The sequence below is a fragment of the Dendropsophus ebraccatus genome, chromosome 2, assembly GCF_027789765.1.
Source record: "Dendropsophus ebraccatus isolate aDenEbr1 chromosome 2, aDenEbr1.pat, whole genome shotgun sequence".
Lineage (NCBI taxonomy): Eukaryota > Metazoa > Chordata > Amphibia > Anura > Hylidae > Dendropsophus > Dendropsophus ebraccatus.
Window position 1 is genome coordinate 126056082 of NC_091455.1, and position 24150 is coordinate 126080231.

At 44.4% G+C, this 24150-nt stretch overlaps 1 protein-coding gene across 2 annotated transcripts in view; it reads right to left on the minus strand.

The window, feature by feature from the left end:
- Positions 1-1817: 1817 nt before the first annotated feature.
- Positions 1818-24150, minus strand: part of MOCOS (molybdenum cofactor sulfurase) — a 256930-nt gene continuing 234597 nt past the window's right edge. For both annotated transcript variants that reach the window (XM_069958248.1, XM_069958247.1), the window contains exons 11-15: positions 13076-13197; positions 12699-12804; positions 11893-12031; positions 7984-8088; positions 1818-3639 (exon numbers count right to left, since the gene is read on the minus strand). In XM_069958248.1, coding sequence (XP_069814349.1) covers positions 3520-3639; positions 7984-8088; positions 11893-12031; positions 12699-12804; positions 13076-13197 — 592 coding nt within the window. In that variant the 3' untranslated portion in view covers positions 1818-3519. The remainder of the gene's footprint in view (positions 3640-7983; positions 8089-11892; positions 12032-12698; positions 12805-13075; positions 13198-24150) is intronic.

Below are 24150 nucleotides of genomic sequence, written 5' to 3' on the forward strand. Positions count from 1 at the left end.
ACAAATGCTGATTGAGGTCAGCTCACCTGCTTGATCCACTCACGGTGCACTGCAAAGCCCGGAGCCAGGGCAGCACATGCAAAGAAAAGGGTCCAGCACCAGTGCAGCGGATAAAATAACGTCCTTCTTTATTTATACAAACTTCACATAACGAGAAACAAACATGTGCATGTGTATATCTACTGTATGTAGTGTGCGCCTATTTGTGCATGTGTGTCTACTGTACTGTATGTAGTGTGCCTATTTATGTGTATCTACTGTATGTAGTGTGCCTATTTATGTGTATGTATTTGTCCATGTGAATATCTACTGTATGTAGTGTGGCAATTTGTGTATACTGTATGTACATGTGCATATATGTATCTACTGTATGTAGTGTGGCAATTTGTGTATACTGTATGTAGATGTGCATGTATGTATCTACTGTATGTAGTGTGCCTTTTTGTGTGTATCTACTGTATGTAGTGTGCCTATTTGTGTATTAATGTGTGCAAGTTTACTGTAGGTAGTGTGCCTATAGCTGTGTTCACACAATGTTTTTTCAGCTCCGTTTAAAATGATGTCTGTCATTTTGAGTCTAAAATAAGACATTATTTATCAGCTTGGCCTCCCCTTGCAATGACTGGTGTTTGTACATTATTCTAGTTTGGGAATACTAATTGGCCTTTGGGTGTGGCTTAATTAAAAAGTCCATTGAATTTAGAAGTAAAAACAGAGAAAGAACGGTGACAAAAGAAAAACTGTGAACAACTACTAAAAAATGTCAGCCGTTTTCAAAAGATGTCCGAAAATAATTGTCATGATAATTATTTTGACGTCCGCGGTAAAAACATCCGTTATTTAATACATTGTGTGCATTGGATATAATTGGCAATTATGCGGCAATAATGGAAGTTTTTTTAAATATCAAATTGGCTGTATTTTCTCTATTTTTGATGTATGTAGTTTACCTTTTTGTGTATTTATAGGTCCATGTGTATATCTACTGTAGGTAGTGTGCCTATTTCTGTATGTACATGTGCATGATGTGTGTATCTACTGTATGTGGTGTGCATACTTGTGTGTATGTACAATCTGTGTAGCTGGGGGAGGGGGTCCCAATCAAAAGTTTGCTATGGGGTCCAGTCATTTCTAAGTATACCCCTGCGTATACTCAAGAACAGAGAAATAGCAAAGAGCAGAGTTCTAGGAAAACATTCTCTAGAATTGTAGTTTTATGAAGACAAAAGAGAGCTTTAAGATTTAAAGCGTAACTGTCATTTCAGGGTCATTTTTCTGAAAACATTAAATATCAACAGTTCAAGCGATTTTAAGAAACTCTGTAATAGGTTTTATAAACCAAAAGAGTTTCCTTCTGTACTGAAAAAGCAATCTCCCAGCCTCCCCCGCACATCAGATGAAGCAGGATTTCTGTGTCCATTATGTGGCTATGGAGAGGGGAGGGGCTGTTAGGAGTGACTGAGCACGGAGCAGTCCTGCACAGCACAACACCCTGCAATCTTCTCTCAGTAAGTTCATAGATAAGCACTGACCTTTCTGACACCTGAATTTAGCGTTTTAGGTGCCCAGACAGTCTACAAACAGCTGACCTTTATGTCACCTCTTCCTGCTCCCTCATCTCCCTTGGCCCCTCCCCCCTTCATAGGCTTACAATGGAGAGAGCAGAGCCCGTCTTCACTGGCTTCTCTGTAATGAAGACGTGTTTGCCTGATGATGCACAGATAAGAAGTCGGGGGGGGGGGGGGGAGGCTGGGAGATTTCTTCTTGAGTACAGAAGGAGGCTTTTTTGGCTGATAAAACCTATTACAGAGTTTCTTAAAAATGCTTATACTACTGATTTCTGCAATAAAAAAAAACATGACAGTTACGCTTGAAATTGTCGATGTCGTTATAACTTTCAAAATCTAAATCAACAGTGATGTGAAATAAAGCAAATTTGCAATTATATATTTATATCAGGCTGTAAAGCAAAACTATATAAACCAGAAATCTAGGTCCAGTCTCCTGAAGGCAGATTTTTAGACTTGTGCTGGTTGCAAAAAGAGACTAAAAACATAAAATCTGTCCAGTAAAGAGAGTTACAGCTCAATGTGTCCATCACTCATATCACTGCCTTCTCTGTGAACGCTCAGATGGCCTGGGATACACAGGACTTCCTGTGTTTAGACTCTCTGGGAAAAAAAAGTCTGAACACAGGAGGAAGTGCTGTATTTTCCATGATAACAACAACAAAAAAAGAGCTACCCAGCATGCTGAGCAGTGGCATAGGATCCCATGATCCTTTGCCTGCCACTCCGTCCATACACAGTAATCTTGTGCTATCCAGCATGAGATTGCTGTGTATTGCTTATTGTCCCTATCTGTGTAGCTAAGTCTATTTATATGGATACACATTGCTTTTGCAGTCTTTATCTAATACGTCACCGAATTCTCCTTCCGCATGCTGTAACAACAGGTGCCGTTATCTTGGTGACATCACAGCGAAGGAGTGCTGGAGCGCAGTGACATCATTAAGATGTCACTGCCTCTGGGGAACAGAGAATTAGGTGAAGTATTAGATACAAACTGTAAAGGAAATTTGTATCTTTATAAATAGACTTAGGCAGGGCGATAGAGTAAAATTAGTAAAAGATAAAGGGGTTGGTCACTTTATGGTAAAATTGCTCAGTGTACAGTATTAGTTAGTGTACTCACAGCACTAACAAAAAGCAGCTCCCTGTGTACCTCATAGAGCTAATATCATATTCCTCTCATTCAGGCTGTGCTGTTCTGCTCTAAGGTGAGTCTGTCCATATAAAGGCCAACATGGGGGAGCATGTGACCATACCCCCCTCCCCCAGTGTCTACCATAGGAATATACAGGCTCAGTTTTGGACACTTGGGGTCGGGCATGGTCACGTGCTCCTCCATGTCGGCCATATTTTGGTCAGAATCATCACAGAGTAGGGCAGCTAAGCCTGGAGGAGGGGAGCCTGATTTTAGCTCTGAGGTACACAGGGAGCTGCTGTCAGTAAGTGCTGTGAGTACAATTACTGAGGGTCTGTTTAGTACTGAGGGTCTGTTAGGTACATGTAAATATATTTTTCTGTTTATGAGAACTTTAGTTATGTTTGTACTGCTAATGGTCTAAGTCGTACAGCAAGCACGATCTTTATAAATTATGTGCATGAATACATTTATTTAATAGACTTTTGATATGGAGCCATGATACTATCTTGTTACTAGACTGACAAGGCCACACGAAATGGAAAGGGAGTATGAAATCATCAGCTTGTATAAACCACTCACAAGGTTGACCTGTTTGACCCAAGAAGATATTCAGTGTGTGACTAATTTCTTCATCATTTCTTGCTGGTTTTCTTTTCATTTATTTTTACAATAAAGGAATATGTAGAAAAAAACAAATAAATCCAAATGCAAATTGTCCTCATACGGAGGTAACTGGTCTGTAACATCTGTATCCTTTTGCCTTTAGAGCCTTTTGTTTGACCTACAGGTTTATTATACTCCAATATTTCTTCATTCTTTAGAGCAATCTTCAGTTGGGTTTCTAAGTGAAAAGTATACCTCTGAGCCAACTGTGAGCAAAGATGGGTATGAAGAACATGGTGAATTCAGAAGGTACATTCCAAATGTCGTCTGAAAAACAATAGTGATGTAAATGATAAGACTTCTGTTTGTATCACGTACAGGATGATCAGGTAAAGTAAGTGTGTTACATTTTTGTAGATTTGCACACTGCTACGCAGTATGGTTGATGAAGTAATCTAGTATGGGTCATATTCCATAACATGGCACACACATCTGTAGAATGTGACTTTTTATTTTATTTTCTTAAATAAACCTTACTTATAGAAAATCAAAAAAGAACATATGCTAAATGAGTTTTGCATCCAGACATCTCAGGAGACCCTCACACAACTTATACTGATGGCTGAGAGTGGCAGGTTCGGCAAACAGAAGTATAAAGTGTATAGGGACCTTTAGTGTTTAACATATATAGTAAACATTTTCTAGATTGTTCGAGTAGAGTTAAAAAGGCCGTCAAGGAGATCTTTCTGTATTGTTAGCTTTTTTATTGACTATAATGCATTATTTCATATAATTTTTCAGCCAGTCCAGATTCTGAAGCTGATCTTGAATTCTATAATTAAGGTACTAAAAAAGAAAACACTTCGAAATAATCCACTCTATTACAATATGTCTGGTGCCTGGGAGAATGAAGCCTTATATAGAAATTCCAAAATCATGAAAAGGAAATTCCTGTATCCTTTGTAGGAGGACAAACCTTTAGGCTCTGCACTAGGTATCACATGGTATATCATTTGCCTGTAGTGTTATAATAATACAATATGTTCATTTAGATAACTATAGCAATCTGTTTGGAGGCACAACAGCAGACATTGGTTAGTAACTTTACAGCTTCAGGCTATGTTCACACTACGTATCTTTCCGGCTGTAGTGCGAATCGCGAATATACGCACGTAGTTTTGAGGTTGATGCGTTCTCTTGAAAGTATACGCTATACGCCCGCACGGTGCACACTACGTATGAGCTTATGGCCGGATCGTATACGGCGCCGTGAAAAATGAACAAGACCATTGTTTGAGGACAGAAATGTTCCAACTCACGGCCGTGGATTTCCCTGCGGTCCCGTACGAAGTACTTATTTCAGCCAAATTAAACTTGATTTTTCGATCCAAGAGGTCCTGTGAGTTTTATTGGGCTGGGCGAAGATTTCCAAGTAAATGACCTGCCTCAGATCGCTACGAAAAAAGCTAGGGAAGCAGAACTGTACTACGGGCGTATGTTCGCGGTTCGTACGCATCCGGCCGCATGTCTATTTTTCCCACGCCCGAAGTTTCAGCCGCACATCTACTGCGGCGTACGAAATGCTTCCGGAATCGTATGCAGTGTGAACATAGCCTCAAGGGGTACTACTTTTTAAATGTGTAGCATGCCATATTGGTTGCTGTTTTATAAGGATTCTATTTATTAACGTCAATGGAAACCTCAATGGTTAAAACCGGTACTGTAGTATGCATTTATTATATGTGAAATTTATCTTGTTTGTTGGGTGGTTCATCAGTGGTGCAGCTTTTTGCTTTGTCATTACCACATCACATTTTAGTAGCCATATTAGCATACATATGTGCTACACTCTTTCCTGGGAGGCAGAGCTATTCCTTGCTTTTGACATTCAGGAGAAAACAAAATGACTGTTTCTGTAACATGAGCCACCTACTCTGCTAGGTACTGCAAGGGCTCAAAAATTAAAATCTAAAACATTGTTTTGCTCAGTTTTTTACTAGTTTGGAAAGTTTAAAATCTCTTTCATTAGAAATAAAGCTGAAATAAAAATAAAAAAAACCCTATGGGCAATAAGGGTACTACAATGTATGGGTCTTCAACTTGTCAATTGCAATAAACAGGTTGATCTCCAAAGGGTCCCAAGTAGATAGCCGGAGCAAATTCAGTCAGTACTGCGGAATGAGGCCATGTTCATACATGGCAAAACAGTGGCCGTTCTGTGATATGGCCATGTCACAGAACGGCCACTGTCTGAGATGTCCCACTCGGCCGATACTGCAGTTGTTGCAAACCTGCAACAATGGTTGTTGTTTAATAAAGAAATACATTGTTTGAACTTGTCATAAGGCCCTCCATTAATTCCTTAATTAATAATGAACTCCAGACACACCTGACAGCTGCAGGGCATGCTGGGAGTTGTAGTTTCCATACAATCTTGTAAACCTTTAGGGGTAGGGTTAGAGGCATTCTTCAAAAGTAAGGAATTATAGTGCCAGTGTGTATAGAATGTACTGCACATTTCAATAAAATAGCAGGCTTTTTTATTACTACAAGTATTTTTAGAAAATTTTAAAAATTATATACATTAACCCTTTAAGGACATGGCCCATTTTCGTTTTTACGTTTTCGGTTTTTCCTCCTTGTGTTTAAAAGGTCATAGCACTTGCATTTTTCCACCTAGAAACCCACATGACCCCTTATTTTTTGCGTCACTAATTGTACTTTGCAATTACAGGCTGAATTTTTGCATAAAGTACACTGCGAAACCAGAAAAAAATTCAAAGTGTGGTGAAATTGAAAAAAAAAACGCATTTCTTTTATTTGGGGGAACTGTGTTTTTACGCCATTCGCCCTGGGGTAAAACTGACTTGTTATGCATGTTCCTCAAGTCGTTACGATTAAAACGATATATAACATGTATAACTTATATTGTATCTGATGGCCTGTAAAAAATTCAAACCGTTGTTAACCAATATACGTTCCTTAAAATCGCTCCATTCCCAGGCTTATAGCACTTTTATCCTTTGGTCTATGGGGCTGTGAGGTGTAATTTTTTGCGCCATGATGTGATCTTTCTATCGGTACCTTGATTGCCCATATACGTCTTTTTGATCGCTTTTTATTAAATTTTTTCTGGATTTGATGCGACCAAAAATGCGCAATTTTGCACTTTGGGATTTTTTTGCGCTGACGCCGTTTACCGTACGAGATCAGGAATGTGATTAATTAATAGTTCGGGCGATTACGCACGCGGCGATAGCAAACATGTTTATTTATTTATTTATTTGTTTACTTTTATTTAAAACCTGGGAAAAGGGGGGTGATTCAGACTTTTATTAGGGGAGGGGGCTTTTTACTATTAACAACACTTTTTTTTTTTTTTTTTACACATATACTAGAAGCCCCCCTGGGGGACTTCTAGTATATACACTTGGATCTCTCATTGAGATCTCTGCAGCATAGATATGCTGCAGAGATCCATGAGATCGGGACTCGTTTGCTTTCGGCTGCTGCAGCCGAAAACGAACGAGTGCCGAGCCGAGGACGGCGCCATCTTGGACGCGTCCCCGGCCGGCATCAGTAACGGAGATCGCTCCACCGGGACAAGGTCCCGGAGGAGCGATCTCCCCCACAAGACACCAGGGAAACGTTGCCTCCGGTAATCGGAGGCAGCTGTCAACTTTGACAGCTGCCTCCGATTAGCTAATTAGCGGGCACGGCGATCAGACCGTGCCCGCTAATAGCAGCGGTCCCGGGCTACTCGCGGCACCCGGGATCGCGGCCCCGCTTTGAAGTGCAAGTGAGGACATAGGACGTACCGGTACGTCCTATGTCCTTAAGAGGTTAAAGCGTAACTGTCATGTTTTTTTTTATTGCAGAAATCAGTAGTATAAGCGATTTTAAGAAACTCTGTAATAGGTTTCATCAGCCAAAAAAGCCTCCTTCTGTACTCAAGAAGCAATCTCCCAGCCTCCCCCCCGACTTCTTATCTGTGCATTATCAGGCAAACACGTCTTCATTGCAGAGAAGCCAGTGAAGACGGGCTCTGCTCTCTCCACTGTAAGCCTATGAAGGGGGGAGGGGCTGAGGGAGATGAGGGAGCAGGAAGAGGTGACATGAAGGTCAGCTGTTTGTAGATTGTCTGGGCACCTAAACCGCAGGATTCTGGGGTCAGAAAGGTCAGTGCTTATCTATGAACTTACTGAGAGAAGATTGCAGGGTGTTGTGCTTTGCAGAAATCCTCCGTGCTCAGTCACTCCTAACAGCCTCTCCCTTCTCCATAGCCACATAATGGACACAGAAATCCTGCTGCTTCTGCAGTGAGGGGGGAGGCTGGGAGATTGCTTTTTTAGTACAGAAGGAAACTCTTTTAGTACATAAAACCTATTACAGAGTTTCTTAAAATCGCTTGTACTGTTGATATTTAATGTTTTCAGAAAAATGACCCAGAAATGACAGTTACGCTTTAAGGCTCATGATAAGTGGGCACAGTATAAAAATGTATATTTCTTTTCATATCAGTGGGCTTTTATGCAACCTACAGAAACATATAATATAACTTTCACATTACTCCCCCATGGCACGGTCCTGTAACAACTTTGTAGCAAGTCGATTTTTAAACCATCCAAATTTTTAGCATTAGATCTGGCTAAGCTTTGAGGGGATACTAACCTTTCCTTCTCTGCTGGATGATAGCGTTTGAAGTACCTCTCTCTTCTTTTCACCAGTTGTCTGATTAATACAGATTATTTGGCATCGGGTACACTTTCCTGAAACCTAAAGGAAGACATTATGAATTACATGCTTACTTATTCTACATTGAGCTCTGTAACAACACAGTGTGCAGTTCTTTTCAGCTCCTTCTAGTGCTAAATGAATAAATGTTTGACAGTCATGCTTCCTCTTCATTGCTTAACCAGACACAGCACTACACAGTATATGGTGTATATAGTTATATAAGTAAACGGGGCAGAGCTGAACTCCAGAGAAGTAGTGATCAAAATAACCTTTACAAAATGGTGCGATGATTCAGCTCCAATAGAGAGCCTCTCTCATTTAGTTACATATGTAGTTATTGATATGTCTAGTAGCGTAGCTTACTGCAGCTCAGTCCCAATCGAGGAAATAAGACTGAGCTGTAATACCAAGCAAAGCCACATCCTAATGAACAGTGCTGGGCCTCAATATACCATTAAGGTGATGCCGCAATCAGTGGAGCAAACCACCTCCAGAGATTGGTGGCCTACCATTCAATGATTTCATTTGTGGCCATACTAAAAAACTGAACGCTTAAAGAGGCAATGTCACTATTATTTTTAAATAAATTAATTGGGGTGATTACAAGTAGCTTAATAATATACATTTTGCATTTTCTATTTTTATTTTTACATTTTCTGTGTTTAAATCAACTTTAACCATACGGCCACTAGGTGTCCCCTTTGTTTTTAACTGCGGTCCATGTTCCCCCTGGTGCATATTTGGTCTTTTCTCTTTTAAAAGAGCAGTACAGTAATAATTATGGTAACTCTGGCCTCAGGCTGACATGTTCTTTGAATATAATAACAGTATAAATTTGACACTTATTTTGGACACTGAAATGTAGTTCATGTAAAGATGTCAGAATTAAAGCATAACAGTTTAGATCAGGTTATCATTTTCATGGTCTCAGGTCCCCATTTCTAATATATCAGAACCCCCCTCCCCAGTTCTTATGATATAGTTAATCACTTTTTTAAAGCTGACTATAAATACTTTGAAGATATTGTATGCTATTTTTGGTACTAAGGATTGAAATGCCCCAGTTAGAGAACTATAATAATCCAGTCAGATCTCCCAGAAAAGCATAGCATGAGGTATCCTGACAAAATATTCCCTTACAGGTCTTAAACCGTTTCCAATAAGCTGCGCAGAGAATAGCACACACTGCACATTTTTTGAACTGTGATATCCTATTCAGTCAGCAGTGTTCTGTATTCTGGGGGAGAAGTATCAGCAAAATACAGAACAAATAAAGCTGCTTAAAAGATCTATGTAACTCTGCTAATCTGAGACGATAGGATGTCTGCAAAACAAGTGCTGAAGTCTCAAGCACCATTTTTTCAATTTCCCGTTATATAATTTATCTTTTATGCTTATGGCGTGCAAGTAAATAAGTTTCTGTCAAGGAGTTTTGGAATTCAAACTTTCTGTTCCCTCTTGACACATCAAATAACTATTTTTCCTGTCTGTTCTGCATTTCTTAGCCTGTTATCTTTACTTGATTTTTATTTTGAAGAGCAAGAAATATGTTCTGTACAACTTTGTCAGATAAAGCAAGGAGGGATGAAATAGCGATTTCATTTATATTCTATTTCCATTCACATCCTGTTACTATTCTTACACCATCTTACAATACACAATTTCTCAAAGGAAGTCTGTTCACTGCTCATATAGGACGTACTGCTGGCATAAAGGAACTGACAATAATAATGGATGTGTTTAAAATTCTATTAGAATGTAGGCACATACACTAATATAGTAAGGAATAGAATAACAAACTATTTCCTAATATATTCTCAATATCACATTCATGTGCTTTGTATATACAATTGGGAAAATAAGTATTTTATACACTGAACAACTACCTAATATGTATGGTGATTCCCAAATCCTCCCTTGACAGTAAATGTCTGGGCGGGTCAAGGGTCTCCCAACTCATGGCCCTCAAGCTGTTGCACAACCACAATTCCCATCATGCCCGGACAGCTAAATCTTTGGATTTGGCTGTCCGTGCATGATGGGAAATGTAGTATTGCAACAGCTGGAGGGCTGCAGTTTGGAGACCCATGGGGTGGGTGGAGAACTTGTTGGATCTCAATATGCTGATCATTTTTCACCTGTTTTACTCAAAATTTTGTTGCCTTTCGGTGTGCAACTTTGTGGGAATGGGCATTGCCTCCACATGCACATTTATAACAATTTTCACTGGCACAGGCATAGATTACAGTAGGAATCTATACCTACTATAAGCTGGCTTCATTTTCTGCGGCTGGTGCACAGGCTGCCCTGTATGTGGCAGGTTTATTGAGAGCATGTGCCTTTCAAGAAAACCATTGCAGAGAACACGTATGAAAACATATGAAACACCAGTCCTACTAGATCTCCCCATTATGCCTCTGAATATTGGGGTTGCACACGGTATGTAAAGCTTTGGAGAGCTGTGTGCTACTAATTTTTGGCAAACCTTTTTTGTTTGTTTGTTCATTAATTCATTTAGGCTAGTTTTTGGTATAAACAAAAAAAAGTTACAAACGATGGCACATGCCATTTTTGTGCAAAGACCTGCCACTCACCTTTTTTTCCAAAGTGCTATGAAAATAGGCTATGGTTATGTGCTACTACTTTTAGAAACATTTACTGTAGGCTAAGGGTCCTATTACACCAACAGATTATCTGACAGATTTTTTTAAACCAAAGCCCGGAATGGAATTTAAAAGAGGAGAAATTTCAGTCTTTCCTTTATGACCTGTTGTTTATTGTCTGTTCCTGGCTTTGGCTCAAAAAAATCTGTCAGATAATTGGTTGGTGTAATAGGGCCCTAATGCTTCACTGCATTTCTTTCTTAGCACTACAATTGAGTGACAGCTGCAGGTTACAAAATTGAATACAAGGGCACTCAATGGAAAAAAAAATTCTTTCAAATCAACTGGTGTCAGAAAGTGCCAAAGATTTGTTATTTACCTGCAGTACTTATCTGTTGCTGTATATGCTGCAGGAAGTGGTGTATTCTTTCCAGTCTGACCCAATTTTACTGCTGCCACCTCTGTCCATGACAGGAACTGTCCAGAGTAGCAGCAAATCCCCACAGAAAACCTTTCCTGCTCTCTAGACTGAAAATAATACACAGCTTCCTACAGGACATACAGCGGCTGATAAATACCGGAAATTTGGAGATTTTAATAGAAATAAATTACAAATCTCTGCCACTTTCTGGCCCCAGTTGATTTTAAAGATTTTTTTTGCTGGAGTACCCCCTTTAAGGGGTATTCCAGCCAGAAATTGAAAAAAATTAAAGAGAAAGCATGCTAACCTGCCCCAATCCCCCACAACTGCCATTATAGTGTTTTCCAGTCCCCAATATTCACTGCTGATCCCTGCTTCCTTTGTCTTGTTGACCCTGCAGGAAGTGCTTACTTAGCCAGTCACTGGCTGCAGTGGGGGCCTTCCTCATGCAGTGGGTGGGTATTTCCTGCAGGGTTGATGCATCAGAGTAAGTGGGTGGCAGTGGTAAGCAGCCATTCTATCTAGATTGTAAGTTCTCTGTGTAAATTGTTTTTCCAATTTTTCATTTTACAGAAAGAAGCCATGGTACCTAAGACTCACCCTTGTCATAACACTGTAATTTTTACTCAGCAAAATTTAGGTATTGAAAAGTTACTTGCAGCCTAAAAGAGAACTTAGTAATCAGTTCTGAGCTTGTAAATATTAAAAAAGTATACATTGGCCTTAATACTGTTGTTAATGTCATTATAAAACATAGAGCTCTAAGAATAAATAATCATGCTAACATAAATCAAAATCATCATCACAATGAATTTGTACCTTGAAGTGTAGGCAGCCAATGAAAAGCTCATTCCACTCCTCCTCTTGAAAAGGAATATTGCTATCAATGACTAAATTGGCTCGGAAACGTTGAATCATTTGTTCGGCTTGAAATCCATCAGCATTATCTTTGCCCTCTCTGCAATAAAAACAATATGAATCCATGTGTGTATTAGGCACTAACAACTGCACTAAACGGAAGAAGTTGGTGGAATTTTCTTTGGCATCAGGCAACAGGGTATCTGATGAAGAGGGGATTGGACACTTAAAATATGTTGCATGTCAAAAAAAGCATAAATTTTAATCAACACCAGTGCTGGGAGTTTTTTCCATTCAGATTGAGCACAGGGAACATGGCTGATGTTCCAGAAGGAGTGTTTGCGCTAAATGAATTACATCAACTTCTTCCTGTATTACTACTGTGACTGACACAGAGGATCTTGGAGAATAAGAAGGTGGGAAGCAGCGTCCCGTGTTAATCCAGAGGGTATATTAGAGTTGTGCCTAATTGTGTACGACCCACTCAGGTGAGTGTGCATTTGCACAAACATGCATGTTCTTTCAGAGTATGTTATGACTTGCACATGCAGCGCCGTTTGTGTTTTTTTTTTCACTTTGTACTGTATATACATTTCAAAGAGAAAATTAATGTTTATTGATTTCAGTGCACCCTTTTAAATGTAATGTTATCTAATGGTGTACAGTTTATCAAGATGCTCCTAGCAGGAAGAGCCCTGTCGCATTAAAGTTATTTCAGATGACTCAAATGTAATGATAGACACAATTATATAAGAATGCAATATTACCTGAGTGGTATTTGTTGACTTAGATTAAGAACGCTTGCTGTGTTTACTAGAAGGTATTGGGCTTCATTCACTAAAGAAAGTGAAGGTGAACTTGTATCCACAGGTCCTGAGGAAAATATAAAAACATAGATACAAAAATTCAAGGATAAGGCAAAATGGGGCAAACTTTTTTTTTCTCAGCGAATCTCACCACAAATATTGCATGCAGATTTTGTTGCGTATTGTGAATTCACTTCTATAACAGCTGTAATGAATTCTGTAGTTTGCTATATCTGAATTTAACCTAATAGATTTTGTGAATAACATGCAATATAAAAATAAAACCATCTACAATTGTAATGGTCTATAGAAATCAGTCACTATTGTGTGATAGATACCTTTTCTATTTGCGCCTGCATAGCGATGGAAACTTGATGATTGCCTTATCAATCGACATTTGCGAGCAAGGAAATGGGACAACCATTGTGCAACTTCTTCCCCGCAATCATATGTATGAACCCTGTTCACAAAAGTGGTAAATTTATCACACACTATATATACAATGTTTTTTTTTTTTGTGTTTTTTTATATTCCTTTTTTTTCTTATTAGATTAAACAAAAATAGGCATTTGACCATTCACCTGTCTATATGCCAGTAAAAGCACAAATTTAAATATTCAAAGTTGTGGGCGGAACAAGCGGCAAAGTATACTGACCAACTCCTCATAAGTCCTTTCACACACATATATGTATATACATATATACATATATATATATATATATATATATATATATATATATATATATATATATATATATATAACTACCGTTCAAAAGTTTGGGGTCACATTGAAATGTCCTAAGATAACTTTAAACTAGTCTTAACTTTAAAGAAATACACTCTATACATTGCTAATGTGGTAAATGACTATTCTAGCTGCAATTGTCTGGTTTTTGGTGCAATATCTACATAGGTGTATAGAGGCCCATTTCCAGCAACTATCACTCCAGTGTTCTAATGGTACAATGTGTTTGCTCATTGGCTCAGAAGGATAATTGATGATTAGAAAACCCTTGTGCAATCATGTTCACACATCTGAAAACAGTCTAGCTCGTTACAGAAGCTACAAAACTGACCTTTCTTTGAGCAGATTGTGTTTCTGGAGCATCACATTTGTGGGGTCAATTAAATGCTCAAAATGGCCAGAAAAAGAGAACTTTCATCTGAAACTCGACAGTCTATTCTTGTTCTTAGAAATGAAGGCTATTCCATGAGAGAAATTGCTAAGAAATTGAAGATTTCCTACAACGGTGTGTACTACTCCCTTCAGAGGACAGCACAAACAGGCTCTAACCAGAGTAAAAAAAGAAGTGGGAGGCCGCGTTGCACAACTAAGCAAGAAGATAAGCACATTAGAGTCTATAGTTTGAGAAACAGACGCCACACAGGTCCCCAACTGGCATCTTCATTAAATAGTACCCGCAAAACACCAGTGTCAACATCTTAAGTGAAGAGGCAGCAGCGGGATTTTGGGCTTCAGGGCAGAGTGGCAAAGAAAAAGCCATATCTGAGACTCGCCAATAAAAGAAAAAGATTAAGATGGGCAAAAGAACACAGACATTGGACAGAGGAAGACCGGAAAAAAGTGTTGTGGACGGATGAATCCAAGTTTGAGGTGTTTGGATCACAAAGAAGAACGTTTGTGAGACGCAGAACAAATGAAAAGATGCTGGAAGAATGCCTGACGCCATCTGTTAAGCATAGTGGAGGTTATGTGATGGTCTGGGGTTGCTTTGGTGCTGGTAAGGTGGGAGATTTGTACAGGGTAAAAGGGATTCTGAATAAGGAAGGCTATCACTCAATTTTGCAACGCCATGCCATACCCAGTGGACAGCGCTTGATTGGAGACAATTTCATCCTACAACAGGGCAATGACCCTAAACACGCCTCCAAATTGTGCAAGAACTGTTTGTGCAAGAGCAGGCAGCTGGTATTCATGGAAAACACAAAATTGGGTGACCCCAAACTTTTGAACGGTAGTGTATATATAATTTCATCTCCAAAAGGGAACTCTGAAAAGAGCAGGACCTTCAACTAACTATACAAATTATATTCGGCCTTTCCACTCCAGCATCTCCCACCCTACTTTCCTTTCACTCAACCCTTTTTAAATTAATATCCCCACCCCTGTACATCACATCAATTGTATTTTGCTGTCAATGCTATCTTGAGTTCCATGCTCCTCCTGTACTTCAGACTACCTAGGAGGCCCCTAGCAGCCGGGAGTGGTGCTGTTCAGAGCGGGGTCTCGGCGGAACCCCTCTCTGAACGTCCCTCGTGCCGCCATGACGTATGAGGTGCGTCATGGGACTCTAGAGGGTTAATTGAGGACAGGTCGTCAAATAGCAATAGTTATTGCTCCATTACCTTCGGTTCATACCGTGTAGAATATTTGCAAGGGGTGAAGTGGAGGGGTCAACATTTTCAGCATGAGAGAAGATAACCCAATGAAACTGAAAGCATGAGATAGAAGACAACCCCATGTAACGGGAAGCACTTTGTGCTATGTAATCAACCAAAGCCTCCACTTCCTCTTGACTGACCAATTGACAAACAAGCAGTATTGGGACCTAGTTATGTAATTCCTGCTGTCTGCTTTCACTAGAAGAAGGTGTTATATTTTCTAGCATAACAGGCACAGATCTCCTACATCTGCTCCCAATAACAGCAGCAGCACTGGCGGAACTACCGCCGTAGCAGCCATAGCGGCTGCTACGGGGCCCCGCCGCATCAGGGGGCCCGTGACGCGGGTCCCGTGCTCCTCCTGACCCGGCGACTCCTTTCCCCAACCATAGGGAAAAGGAGTCACTGGGCCAGGAGTAGCACGGGACCGACCGACAGCGCTCCTGTCAGTCCCCTGTCTGATGCGCGGCTGCCGGGGGTGTCGCGTCCTATCCCCGGCAGCGCGCGTATCATAGAGCTCTCTGTGTGCCGGAAGTCTGTGTGCCGGAAGTGTGCAGCCGCAGCACAAGCCCACAGAGAGCTCTATGATACACGCGCTGTCGGGGATAGGACGCGACACCCCCGGCAGCCGCGCATCAGACGGGGGACTGACAGGAAAAAGGCTCGACGGGGGAGCGCGTTGTAAGGTGAGTTTGTTTGTTTTTTTTAAACCTGCTTTCCGGGGGGGGGGGGGGAGAGAGAAGGGGGCATCTATAAGGGGGATGGGGAGAAGAGGGCATCTATAAGGAAGGGGGGAGAGGCGGACATCTATAAGGAAGGGGAGAGAGGGGGACATCTATAAGGAAGGGGGGGAAAGGGAGACATCTATAAGGAAGGGGGGGAGAGGAGGGCATCTATAAGGAAGGGGGGGAGAGGGAGACATCTATAAGGAAGGGGGGGATAGGAGGGCATCTATAAGGAAGGGGGGAGAGGGAGACATCTATAAGGAAGGGGGGGATAGGAGGGCATCTATAAGGGAGGGGGGGGAGAGGGAGACATCTATAAGGAAGGGGGGGGAGAGGAGGGCATCTATAAGGAAGGGGGGGAGAGGAGGGCATCTATAAGGAAGGGGGGAGAGGGGGACATCTATAAGGAAGGGGGGAGAGGGAGACATCTATAAGGGAGGGAGAAGGGGGCATCTATAAGAGAGGGGGGAGAGAGGGCCATCTATAAGGAAGGGGGGGAGAGGGAGACATCTATAAGGAAGGGGGGAGAGGGGGACATCTATAAGGGAGGGGGGAGAGAGGGCCATCTATAAGGAAGGGGGGGAGAGGGGGACATCTATAATGAAGGGGGGAGAGGATGGCATCTATAAGGGAGGGGGGGGAGAGGGGGACATCTATAAGGGAGGGAGAAGGGGGCATCTATAAGGGAGGGGGGAGAGGAGGGCATCTATAAGGAAGGGGGGAGAGGGGGATATCTATAAGGAAGGGGGGAGAGGGGGACATCTATAACGAAGGGGGGAGAGGGGGACATCTATAAGGAAGGGGGGGAGAGGGGGGCATCTATAAGGGAGGGGGAGAGGAGGGCATTTATAAGGAAGGGGGAGAGGGAGACATCTATAAGGAAGGGGGGAGAGGAGGGCATCTATAAGGAAGGGGGGAGAGGAGGGCATCTATAAGGAAGGGGGGAGAGGGGGACATCTATAAGAGAGGGGGGAGAGAGGGCCATCTATAAGGAAGGGAGGGAGAAGGGGGCATCTATAAGAGAGGGGGGAGAGAGGGCCATCTATAAGGGAGGGGGGAGGGGGACATCTATAAGGAAGGGGGGGAGAGGGAGACATCTATAAGGAAGGGGGGGATAGGAGGGCATCTATAAGGAAGGGGGGAGAGGGAGACATCTATAAGGAAGGGGGGGATAGGAGGGCATCTATAAGGGAGGGGGGAGAGGGAGACATCTATAAGGAAGGGGGGGAGCGGAGGGCATCTATAAGGAAGGGGGGGAGAGGAGGGCATCTATAAGGAAGGGGGGGAGAGGGGGACATCTATAAGGAAGGGGGGAGAGGGAGACATCTATAAGGGAGGGAGAAGGGGGCATCTATAAGAGAGGGGGAAGAGAGGGCCATCTATAAGGAAGGGGGGGAGAGGGAGACATCTATAAGGAAGGGGGGAGAGGGGGACATCTATAAGGGAGGGGGGAGGAGGGCCATCTATAAGGAAGGGGGGGAGAGGGGGACATCTATAATGAAGGGGGGAGAGGATGGCATCTATAAGGGAGGGGGGAGAGGGAGACATCTATAAGGAAGGGGGGAGAGGAGGGCATCTATAAGAGAGGGGGGAGAGAGGGCCATCTATAAGGGAGGGGGGAGGGGGACATCTATAAGGAAGGGGGGAGAGGGAGACATCTATAAGGAAGGGGGGAGAGGGGGACATCTATAAGGGAGGGGGGAGAGGGGGACATCTATAAGGGAGGGGGAGAGGGGGACATCTATAAGGGAGGGGGGAGAGGGGGACATCTATAAGGGAGGGAGAAGGGGGCATCTATAAGAGAGGGGGGAGAGGAGGGCATCTATAAGGAAGGGGGGAGAGGGGGATATCTATAAGGAAGGGGGGAGAGGGGGACATCTATAACGAAGGGGGGAGAGGGGGACATCTATAAGGAAGGGGGGGAGAGGGGGGCATCTATAAGGGAGGGGGAGAGGAGGGCATTTATAAGGAAGGGGGAGAGGGAGACATCTATAAGGAAGGGGGGAGAGGAGGGCATCTATAAGGAAGGGGGGAGAGGAGGGCATCTATAAGGAAGGGGGGAGAGGGGGACATCTATAAGAGAGGGGGGAGAGAGGGCCATCTATAAGGAAGGGAGGGAGAAGGGGGCATCTATAAGAGAGGGGGGGAGAGAGGGCCATCTATAAGGGAGGGGGGAGGGGGACATCTATAAGGAAGGGGGGGGAGAGGGAGACATTTATAAGGGAGGGAGAAGGGGGCATCTATAAGGGAGGGGGGAGAGGAGGGCATCTATAAGGAAGGGGGGGAGAGGGGGACATCTATAAGGAAGGGGGGGAGAGGAGGGCATCTATAAGGAAGGGGGTGAAAGGGGGACATCTATAAGGAAGGGGGGAGAGGGGGACATCTATAAGGAAGGGGGGAGAGAGGGCCATCTATAAGGAAGGGAGGGAGAAGGGGGCATCTATAAGAGAGGGGGAGAGAGGGCCATCTATAAGGGAGGGGGGGAGAGGGGGACATCTATAAGGGAGGGAGAAGGGGGCATCTATAAGGGAGGGGGGAGAGGAGGGCATCTATAAGGAAGGGGGGAGAGGGGGACATCTATATGGAAGGGGGGGAGACATCTATAAGGAAGGGGGGGGAGGGGGACATCTATAAGGAAGGGGGGAGAGGGGGACATCTATAAGGAAGGGGGGAGAGGGGGACATCTATAAGGAAGGGGGGAGAGGAGGGCATCTATAAGGGAGGGGGGAGAGGAGGGCATCTATAAGGAAGGGGGGAGAGGGAGACATCTATAAGGAAGGGGGAGAGGAGGGCATCTATAAGGAAGGGGGGAGAGGGAGACATCTATAAGGGAGGGAGCAGAGGATCGCATCTATAAGGAAGGGGGGAGAGGGAGACATCTGTAAGGAAGGGGGGAGAGGGAGACATCTATAAGGGAGGGGGGAGAGGGAGACATCTATAAGGGAGGGGGGAGAGGGAGACATCTATAAGGAAGGGGGGAGAGGGGGACATCTATAAGGAAGGGGGGGAGAGGGAGACATCTATAAGGGAGGGGGGGGAGAGGGAGACATCTATAAGGAAGGGGGGGGAGAGGGGGACATCCATAAGGGAGGGAGAAGGGGGCATCTATAAGGAAGGGGGGGGGAGGAGGGCATCTATAAGGAAGGGGGGAGAGGGAGACATCTATAAGGGAGGGGGGGGGGAGAGGGAGACATCTATAAAGGAAGGAGAAGGGGGCATCTATAAGGAAGGGGGGAGAGAGGGCCATCTATAAGAAAGTGGGGGAGAGGGAGACATCTATAAGGGAGGGAGAAGGGGGCATCTATAAGGGAGGGGGGAGAGGGAGACATCTATAAGGGAGGGGGGAGAGGAGGGCATCTATAAGGAAGGGGGGAGAGGGAGACATCTATAAGGAAGGGGGGAGAGGAGGGCATCTATAAGGAAGGGGGGGAGAGGAGGGCATCTATAAGGAAGGAGGGGAGAGGAGGGCATCTATAAGGAAGGGGGGGGGAGAGGGGGACATCTATAAGGAAGGGGGGGAGAGGAGGGCATCTATAAGGGAGGGGGGAGAGGAGGGCATCTATAAGGAAGGGGGAGAGGGGGACATCTATAAGGAAGGGGGGATAGGAGGACATCTATAAGGAAGGGGGGAGAGGAGGGCATCTATAAGGAAGGGGGGAGAGGAGGGCATCTATAAGGGAGGGGGGGGAGAGGAGGGCATCTATAAGGAAGGGCGAAGGGGGCATCTATAAGGAAGGGGGGAGAGGAGGGCATCTATAAGGAAGGGAGAAGGGGGCATCTATAAGGAAGGGGGGGAGAGGAGGGCATCTATAAGGGGGGAGAAGGGGGCATCTATAAGGAAGGGGGGAGAGGGAGACATCTATAAGGAAGGGGGGAGAGGGAGACATCTATAAGGAAGGGGGGGAGAGGGCCATCTATAAGGAAGGGGGGAGAGGGACATCTATAAGGAAGGGGGGGAGAGGGGGACATCTATAAGGAAGGGGGGGGGAGACATCTATAAGGAAGGGGGGGAGAGGAGGGCATCTATAAGGGAGGGGGGAGAGGAGGGCATCTATAAGGAAGGGGGGAGAGGGGGACATCTCTAAGGAAGGGGGGAGAGGAGGGCATCTATAAGGGAGGGGGGAGAGGAGGGCATCTATAAGGAAGAGGGGAGAGGGGGACATCTATAAGGAAGGGGGGAGAGGGGGACATCTATAAGGAAGGGGGGGAGAGGAGGGCATCTATAAGGAAGGGAGAAGGGGGCATCTATAAGGAAGGGGGGAGAGAAGGGGGCATCTATAAGGAAGGGGGGAGAGGGGGACATCTATAAGGAAGGGGGGGAGAGGAGGGCATCTATAAGGAAGGGGGGAGAGGGGGACATCTCTAAGGAAGGGGGGAGAGGAGGGCATCTATAAGGAAGGGGGGAGAGGGGGACATCTATAAGGGAGGGAGAAGGGGGCATCTATAAGGAAGGGGGGGAGAGGGAGACATCTATAAGGAAGGGGGGGAGAGGAGGGCATCTATAAGGAAGGGGGGGAGAGGGGGACATCTATATGGAAGGGGGGGGGAGAGGGAGACATCTATAAGGAAGGGGGGGAGAGGAGGACATCTATAAGGAAGGGGGGGGAGAAGAGGGCATCTATAAGGAAGGGGGGAGAGGGGGACATTTATAAGGGAGGGAGAAGGGGGCATCTATAAGGGAGGGGGGAGAGGAGGGCATCTATAAGGGAGGGGGGAGAGGAGGGCATCTATAAGGGAGGGGGGAGAGGAGGGCATCTATAAGAAAGGGGGGGAGAGGAGGGCATCTATAAGGGAGGGAGACGGGGGCATTTATAACGAAGAGGGGCGAGGGGGACATCTATAAGGAAGGGGGGAGAGGGGGACATCTATAAGGAAGGGGGGGAGAGGGGCACATCTATAAGGAAGGGGGGGAGAGGGGGACATCTATAAGGAAGGGGGGGAGAAGAGGGCATCTATAAGGAAGGGGGGAGAGGGGGACATCTATAAGGAAGGGGGGAGAGGGGGACATCTATAAGGAAGGGGGGAGAGGGGGACATCTATAAGGGAGGGAGAAGGGGGCATCTATAAGGGAGGGGGGAGAGGAGGGCATCTATAAGGGAGGGGGGAGAGGAGGGCATCTATAAGGGAGGGGGGAGAGGGGGGCATCTATAAGGAAGGGGGGGGGAGAGGGGGACATCTATAAGGAAGGGGGGGGAGAGGGACATCTATAAGGGGGGGGCAACATAGGGGGAGAGGGGGCCATCTATAAGGGGGCAACATAGGGGAGAGGAGCACAACATAGGGGAGAGGGATATTATAAAGGGACAACATTGGGGGAGAGGGGAACATCTATAAAGGGACAATATAGGGGGAGAGGGGGCCATCTATAAGAGGACAACATAGGAGGGGCCATCTATAGGGGGGGGTAACATAGGGGACCATCTATTAGCGGACAACATGGGGGGCATCTATAAGGGGGACAGCATGGGGGGCTTCTATAAGGGGGGCAACATAAGGGGGCTATTTATAAGGAGGGGCGACAGAGAGGAGGGCCATATAATAAAATGGGATCACATAGAGTCAGCCTTTCCACTAAATGAGGTCGTAAGGGGGCCAATGCAGATGTGCAGTATAGAGAGATGAGGATGGTGCCAGTGTGAGGAGACTAATATGTTTTTCTGGCAGATTCTGTGGATTTGTGGCTCGGAGAAGGAGATGGAGAAGAAAATGAAAAGGGAATAACTCTGATCAGAGAAGACGTCCCCTGTAAGTCACCTGATATAACTGTACTGTAATTTATATGGTGTACAGGACCTGTGTAGAGCTGAGTGTGTTGATGGCGTAGTGGTCGATCGAGAGGGGGCGGGCGGGGGTGGGCCCCAATCAAAAGTTTGCTATGGGGCCCAGCCATTTCTATTTACGCCCCTGAGCAGCAGCTCCATCACCACCACCAACAGCATCGTGGCCGCGTCCCTTCTTTGTGGCTTTCCACATGTTTTTGTTACAATTGCCTAACTTTGGCAACACTTGTATGTATTGTCCATGTGTAAGAATGTGCAATTATTTGCTATGTGTCGTATATTCTGCAGTTATAACTTTGGTCAGTAGGTGGCAGCAAACTAGTAAACTGCCCATCCACTGTACATATGTAGTGTTGCATGTGAATGTAAACAATGTTCTAAATTACAAAGTCTGAATATATGTAATTTCTGGCATGTTTTGGACTTCTACAAGCCTATCTGTATGGTGAGATTGCAGTTTTGATACTTTATATGGGAGATACCTTACTGCATCATCACCTAGCAGGAAACAGGAAGTGACTGTGGTTGTCAAGGAGATGTGCCCAGTCAGTTGCTGCCTATGGTGTGGATGAGTGAGGAAGAAATCCTGGAGCTGATTTTAAGGCTGAGATTGGGGAAAATGAGACAGAAATATGTAGTGTTTCCCCTGAGGTTCAGAAAGAAGGGATTTTGTATGAAAGAAAGACCTCATGACTTGTGAGAAAATCTTTGCTGCATCCAAGTATATCACATAGTGTTGATAATATAGGGACTGACACCTCATCATTAAAGACACTTCATCATTAAAGAGACTTATCTGCATAACAAGTGTTCACTCTGGGGAGCTGGATCAAAGTCTTTATAAAGGAAAGCCTGTATTTACCACAGGATTACAAGTTTACTTTTGGATTACAAATAGTATTGTGCAATACTTAGGGTGCACCCCAACAAGAGATCTGCCTGGAAGAGATTGTTATAAGAAGACTTGCGTCTGTTATCTGTTTAAGAGACTTTAGGAACAAATAGGGGAAAATTGTTTGTTCTTATATGCAGTGTTATATTACTGTGGAGTTGTTACTGTTATTACTGTATTGCATAGATTACCGGTCCTTTCTTATCACTTTATTTATTAAAGGAATGACTGCTCCAGTCATTCTCTATGGGCATCGGAGTCGTCTCAGCAGCGCGCGCATGGCTTCAGGTGCTGATATCTTCGTCCCAGGACCGGCTCCAGGAACGGGGCTCGTCGGAAAGGGTAAGTATCCGGGGGCTGCATCGGGGGGGTCGGGCGGGCTCTGTGCCCGCGTCTCCGGTGATAGGTTCCCTTTAAATCTTTTTACTAGGAACAAAAACGCTGTTTGTGTCTGTGTGGCATCATGTACCAGCTGAACCTGTAGGCCTAGCCCTTGGCCCTCTTTCACATGTACACAAAAACTAACCGACTCACTATTTGAGTAGAGTAAGCATGCACTTTTTTATTATTATTTTTTTTAAAAGGCTTAGATTGAATCAGTGTCCAGAAACCTTTCTCAGTTAGGCCCTCTCTGGTTCCCTTAATACAGCAAAGACTTTTTTTTTTTAATAAACTGGCCAAGACTGTGTCAGTGGTCAAAAACTTTTCTCTTATGGCGGTGTCTATGGTTCACTCTGAAATGCCGCTTTATTTAGGAGAATGTTTTACATAGTTCTTGGAATAGTTTTCTGAGTCACTTGGATTGTCCCCTAAGGCTTTTCCCCACCCTGCCAGCCATAATAGAGAGATCTCTCCTGTACTTTAATAGGAAAGGGGTCTATCGATCAATGACAGTGAGGCAAGAAGAAGCCACAGCATTTCAGAGTGAATCATATATCATTGTGATAAAGGATCTTGTCCCTGTTTCATGCCGCCAATGGTTGAGACAGCTCTTACACAGTGCAGTTTTGTTTAGGTTTTGGTACGCCCCTTGTAGGTAAATATCCATGTAGGTAGGTCCCTCTCATAGATACGTCTCCTAAAGAAAACATTCCTTTCCAGATAAGTTTAAAGAGGTACTCCATAAAATTTACTTTCCCCTTAAAGTAGGAGATCGTAAGTTGGGTTATGGGGGTTGCTGGGGGTTCTCCGTTCTCCATATCTCCGTATCTGGCCCCACCACTCCATAGGAATGAATAGAGACACGGGTCGAGTGCCATCCCCACGGCTCTATTCACCTGTGTGAGCCCGAGAATGTTACCTTACTCAGGTGCACAGTGTTACAGGAGCAGTTAAAGTGACTCTGTACCCACAATCTGCCCCCCAAAACAGCTTGTACCTTTGAATAGCTGTGTTTAATCCAAGATCTGTCCTGGAGTCCGTTCGGCAGGTGATGCAGTTATTGTCCTAAAAAACAAATTTTAAGCTTGCAGCTCTGTGTCAAATTGGCGTTGCCTAGAGTGTTTATGTCCTAGACTTGCTCCGTCCCTTCTCCTCACCCTCTTTACCATTAGGAATGCCCTGGGCAGTATTTTTCCTAATCATTACTTGTCTGAAAACTTCACAGGTATTA